The sequence below is a fragment of the Cebidichthys violaceus genome, unplaced genomic scaffold (genome assembly GCF_023349555.1).
Source record: "Cebidichthys violaceus isolate CVI_PGR_0920_01 unplaced genomic scaffold, fCebVio1.0.p SCAF_20, whole genome shotgun sequence".
NCBI lineage: Eukaryota > Metazoa > Chordata > Actinopteri > Perciformes > Stichaeidae > Cebidichthys > Cebidichthys violaceus.
In genome coordinates, this window is record NW_027176373.1 from 10,140,361 (window position 1) to 10,146,360 (window position 6,000).

At 43.1% G+C, this 6,000-nt stretch overlaps 1 protein-coding gene across 1 annotated transcript; it reads right to left on the reverse strand.

Annotated features, from left to right (window-relative positions):
* Positions 1-224: 224 nt before the first annotated feature.
* On the reverse strand, positions 225-5,088 carry atf5a (activating transcription factor 5a). The gene is made up of 4 exons (XM_068716205.1): positions 4,900-5,088; positions 3,743-3,991; positions 2,252-3,440; positions 225-2,156 (listed from the first exon to the last, which is right to left on the reverse strand). Exons 2-4 carry the CDS (start codon positions 3,882-3,884, stop codon positions 1,970-1,972), a joined length of 1,518 nt encoding a protein of 505 aa, XP_068572306.1. The 5' UTR covers positions 3,885-3,991; positions 4,900-5,088; the 3' UTR covers positions 225-1,969.
* Positions 5,089-6,000: the final 912 nt, after the last annotated feature.

The window sequence follows — 6,000 nt, forward strand, 5'->3', positions numbered from 1 at the left end:
GATCAGAAAGCAGCGCGTGTCGGTGTCCGTCAGGACCTGCAGGTTTGTAATTTGCTTTTTTTTTTTACAAAAACAAGAATTTATGACATTCAAGTGGACACGACTTGTTTTCAAGATAAATTAGACAGCAGATTGTAATTTCGGATTATTACAACAGTCGGTGTAGGTACAAAAAAACATTTCCGGTCAACTCGGAGAGAAACCCTCTGAAAGAACACAACGGACTTGATGATTCACTTTATTTTATATTTTTTAGGAAAAACAATTGACATATGCATATATGATTAAATGAACATGGAGTTACAACGCGTTATGTGCTGTCACATATTTTTGGTTTTAACAATCGGAGTTGATAGTGCACCGCAGGAGGGTCGAACAATGTGACATTAATTTCTTGCCAAAAGCTGAATAAACACATTAAATAAACGGCTAAAAGTCCGCGTTCGTATCCAAGATTGTCTTAAAATAAATATGCATAGAAACAAAATCCACCCTCGCTATAGGCATGTTTAACAGTAACAGTAGTGCTTACTTCCTCAGCAATAAATCCGATTGGGAAATAAATTGGACAGTATCCTCTTACACCAAAGCTAACACTGCAAAAGCATGAACAAATAACCTAATGAGATTTTTTTTTCAGTAATTTTCTACAAAGAAAAGGCTAACACACTTCACTCCCTGAACATACAAAAGTTGTTACAAATTAGTGCAGATCAGCCAGAGGCCTATAAAACGTATTGCCTTAACAAGCACTTTAGAGAGAAAAAATCCTCCTTATTTCTGAAATTCTATATTTTCTACTCCGTTTATGGAAAAACATGCAGAGGGAGGCTGCTAAAACTCAACTAGTTACAATATTTGTACATATGGAAAACCCTTTTTTTTTTTTTTTTTTTACATCAGGAAAACCTGTATGTCAATAGCAGTGAAATCTTTATGTAAAATGAAGAACAGAAGTCTCCTGCCATGAATCATCCACTGGCATGTGTAGGACTGGAGAACAAATTGTATATCCTGAGCTGCAAGATTGTATAATTTGCAAAAATTTTGCAAACTGCAACAAACACAATACATTATAAGCTTCTTACTTCAAAACTGTATACATTAGCTAATTCTCTTTTGGTCACAGAATCAATAATTTGGACATTAGTCTGGAAGAAATGGGTGATTTGGGCATTATGAGTAATGCAAATATCAGGAGAAAAAACAAATTTAAAGACAGTAGACAAAACATTTTTCTAACAAAGCTGAATAAAATGTAAATGTTTAAAGGAACTACATGCTCAAAACATCCAAATCATTTTAGCGACTTCCGTACATCGGTTGTTCTCTCCGCAGTTGTAAAAGTCAATACATCTTCAAGCACAATCCTAATATTCTAAAATATTCATAGCAATCGAACTAACATTTGCTGTTCAAGAGAGGCGAGAAATTATTCTAGAAAAGTATTTGGTTTGAAAGATGTGTTCAAAAATGAAATGATGCACTTTCATGTGTCGACACCAACAACATATTTGACAACTTCAACTATCGTAAAGTAATTGTAAAAAAAATTGAAAATGTAAAAAAACTAAAAACATTCAGTTCTATTGCTGACATCAATTCCAATGTAAGGCTGTTAATAATATTAAACCTGCATAATGAATAGCATCACTTCTTCAGAAATAACCGCATTTCAATTAGTAGATCCAGGCAGTGAGAGATCTATTAAACATGATTGTCATTTAAAGCATTGCAATGCCACAGTGCAGGCTCAATTGATCAGAGTGCGAAAGCAATGGAAGCATTGGATAGTGTTGATTTAAAATGTAAAAAATAATTCACATTAGCAAAGCATGCATTTACTCCATCTGCCATAAAAAAAAAGTTAAAAAAATTAAACATTCAATTCTGGACAATCTTACAGACACAAAGAGCGCCACATTCTCCCTGTTGCGCCCTCTTTAAATGTACTTGCAGGAGCTCGCTGTTACGCGGTTGTGTCCTGCTTGAGCCTTTGGCTGCGGGCCTTGTAAACTTCAATCAGCAGGTCTTTGACATACTGGATTTCACGTTCTACCGACTCTGCCTTGTCCCGGAGTTCCCGGTTCTTCCCTTCGAGGCCGTGCAACTGTTCCTCCAGAGAATCTAGCTCCAACCTTTTCCTCTGGCGGTACCTGCGTTGAGGAAAGCAAAAGATTAAATGCAGATCTTTACCCGTGACATCATGTCGGAGGTCGCATTTTGAATGGAGCTGACAACTAAAGGTCACCTGTGAGCTGCGGTTTTGTTCTGATCTCTCTTCTTCTGTTTGCGCTTGCCACCTTCGACTGGAACGAGGTCCTCTTCGTAGCTCAAAGCACAGTGGTCTTCCTTCAGCCTGCATGCTTGCCTGTGCCCCGAAGACTCCAGGTTCAGACTCTCCCTAGCCATTAAAAGACACTCTGGGCCCTGATCCTCCAGGAAATTACAGTGCAAATCATGTTGCCCTATCTGCAGACTCTCTGACTTCACCTGCTCGTTGATGGTGCTTAAGAAACTATGATAGGCCTCAGACTGTGCTGTCGCTGGCAGATAACAACCTTCGCCACTCTCCGTCTTCCACGAAACGCTGGCTTTTGTCATCTCCACACTCGCTTTGATGCTACTCAGTGCCTCGTTGCTACTGGTGCCTCCACTGACCTCCCTCATGCTGTACATCAGCAGGTCCTCTTTCTTGTGCGGGACGTTAAGCGTTCCACCAAAGCCGAATCCACCGCCAACGACCTTCGCACCACCCACGACATCTTGACTGAAACAGCAATTTTTGTCGTCTCTTGGCAGGACGGCACATCTTCTGACCTCGACTGCGCTGCCCAGACAGTAGCTCTTCCCTACCAGCTGCTCGTCCTCGGCACAGTCGTAGTTACCTGCGAGGGTCACTGCTGCGTTACCTGAGTTGCTTCCTTTGGAGCTCAACAAACTGTTGTCATAGCCGTCGCTGAACCTCACGCCGTCGGGAACTCTTTTCCTAACACACCCACTGGGGCGACTGCAGCTGTACGGGGCGTGTCTTGGATTTTTGGATCGCCCAATGGGCCCGCCACAGATACTCAGCAGGTCCAGTTCTCCGGTTGCCAGGGTAACAAGGAGTGGGCTGGATTCCGATTGGTTGGACGTGGAGTATGATGCGTATGGCAGCTGAGTGAACGGCTGAGGACCCGCCGGCAGTGGACCCCTGTCGCATTTCGCGAGCCTCGGCCCTTTCTCTGGCAGCGGCTCGGACAGGAAGTAGTCCTCCAGTTGGGCGAGTTCCTCCTGCAGCAGAGAGGTCATGACCTCCAAGTCAGAGGGCACCTGGATATCATTGTGGAGGGGCGACGGGGGAAGGGAGGCATTGGTGGAGGAGGGAGGGGAAGGAGGGTTTGGGAGGTACGAGGAGAAATCCACTTCTTCCGTCATCCAGTCAGTGAGACCATCACCTATTGGGGAGAGAGAAAAATTGCAATCGTGACAAGCTGTTGGGTGGAGGAAAACATCACAGCTAAATAACAACGTTCATGCAAACAGTCTAAAAATGTCAGTCGACCAACGTTGCACAAAGGCAAAATCCGATTGGCAATAGCAAAAGCAAAGCAAGCTTTTTTACAAACTAGTTGTAGCGTATCAACATACTAGGCGTAGCTAGTTTTTTACTTACTGTTCGAGAAGGACGAATGTGCTGCAGTGCCGAGCCCACCTGAAATGGGGAAAAATATAAAAAAGCGTACTCGCTGCAACTCACCAATTAAGTGCTGACTCTCCTCTGACACCTCCCCCCTGCACCCCTGTGATTGGCTGTGGTTAGCCTGTGGGTGAGAGGGAGCGAGGGGGTCTGCCGGGCAGACACGAAGAGTCTTCCAAACAGGAGCTGATGTTGCCATCATAGTGTCTGTTGGCGCTTTGATTCAGTCCAAGTCCGAGCATGTGCGGAGAGCAAGCGGGGTCTGACAGATGGGCCACAGAGAGCAGGGCTGGGTGAGCATAATGAAACCTGGAGGGGAAACACAAACGTGGATCAGAAACATGCCGCCGAAGAAAAAAAGATGCAACTTAGTCAGTCGACTGGGAATATCAGGAATATCACTCTCGCTGCCCTCAGCAAGTTTCTCAACAGCAGTCAGTCTGTTGATGGAGATAAAATAAAGAATAATAAATCACCTGCAGGTCATCATGTAAGAATAATGGGTTGTTTTTAGCTATAAGGAAATAACTTTCCAAAACATGAATATTCATAGCAAATATTACATATTTAAAATAGAATGGATCATAAACAATTTCAAAAACCAACCCTCAGAATTGACAAAGTCAGTGATACACATATGAGATCCATGTCCTCTGAGCTTTGAACTCCCTTTAAAGCAAAATGCACTTGACGTCCTCAAAGCACGTGGGACCTCGTAACACTGTCAACGGCCCAACTGTTGTCAAAGTAGGCTGGCACTAGATTACACGAACTCTCTAAAGTGAGAGACACCCTGATCAATTTAATGCAGATCAGCTGCTTCTAATCGCATGTTCCTTTTAAATTAATCACTTCTGTTTGACGACTTAAGCGGGATAGGTGGCGATAACTAAATAGAAACCTGATGCATGCAACTGAAAGTGACATAAATGTGATGCTCTCCAGTGTATAACATTATAGGCTTGAGGCTATACGTGTAACAGCTGTCCCTGTTATCAAAGCAACCCAAAACACACTAAATTAAAGAAGCATTAACTATTTAGGCAAATAGTCTACAAGAAGATATTAAAATAGAAGAAACTGTATAAAGCAGATAAACCAGCATAAGAACGGACCGCTCCGCCACTTGTGACACACGAGCAGATATACAGCAAACACAGCGACGCAGAAACAAACTGGAGCCAACATGTGTGCATAGTAGAGAGAGTTTCACTTACTCCATTCTTGCTGAGAAAAAGGTAGAGCACGTAGGGTGCGTAGCACGATTTCTTATCGGGTCCAACAACTTCGCGAGTTTAAAGAGCCATGTTTCAGCTCGGGATATCCGGGACAGCGCAACAACAACAAAAAAGAAGAAGGACGAGTTGTTGCCTTGTTGTGGTCGACCTGTAAACTGAGGGGCTGCTTTAATTGTGAGAAAGCATCAGTTCATTCACACCTAGCAACCGACTGCGTCACCGTGCTGCTGAGCGTAGATCCCTCCGCCCCCACCCTCCGCGTCTCACAGAAGGACGTCCCACAAACTCACTGTTGTAAATGTACACTACTCAGTAAAGTACTCGTTCGTTTTGTGCTTGTTTCAAAAGTACCACTATTAATATGATATGATTAGTTGTAATTTCTTACAATAGGCTTGCGGTTGTAATACAGCCACACAATGGAGATGGCTTTAACGCGTTGTAAAAAGGGAAACATAACCGAAAAAAAGTCAATAGAAAGGTAACTTTTTTTAATACCACGTGGGCTGCAGTGGCTGTCCAGCTCCTAGATGTATTAAAGTAATTATGAATCAGCGTTTAGTCAGAGGTCAAACACTAAATGAGGGTCAATAATTTAATGAAGTTGGGAAAGTTCGAAGCGGAAAGGAAATAACAAGTAGTTCCTATCTGGTTCCGACTAGTTGTAGTGTTGATATATCGGTAGTAATCCGACAAGTACTCACATTATGTAACGCGTTACAACTTGTCATTGTTTCTCTTATAACCTGTTGTTGCTACAGAGCCAGTAACTTACAAATGATCCAAACCCAGCTGATAGACTCGGTTTTACGTGGACTCGGCTCTCAAATACACACCACTACAGTTTAGAGACTGTACTTTACTATGCGGCATGGTATTGTTTTGATGAGGGACTATTTGATTCACAGCGCACTTTGTTGTTCAGACGTCTGTTGCATCGCCGTTGCATCAGTGGTCCATGTTCAGAGCGATTGGCTGCGCGTGCACAGGCTGCCAGTCTGTCATTGGTTAGATTCTGCTACAGGTGAAATCTGATTGGTCAGCGGTAGGCAAGGCAAAGCATCACTGTGTTGTTATCTT

Excerpts from the sequence above, each read along its gene's own strand:
- atf5a (XM_068716205.1), bottom strand. The coding sequence starts at position 3,884 with ATGATGGCAACATCAGCTCCTGTTTGGAAGACTCTTCGTGTCTGCCCG. Across the intron at positions 3,441-3,742 it reads GGAGAGTCAGCACTTAATTG|GTGATGGTCTCACTGACTGG; the intron begins GTGAGTTGCAGC and ends TCTCCCCAATAG. Across the intron at positions 2,157-2,251 it reads AACAAAACCGCAGCTCACAG|GTACCGCCAGAGGAAAAGGT; the intron begins GTGACCTTTAGT and ends TCCTCAACGCAG.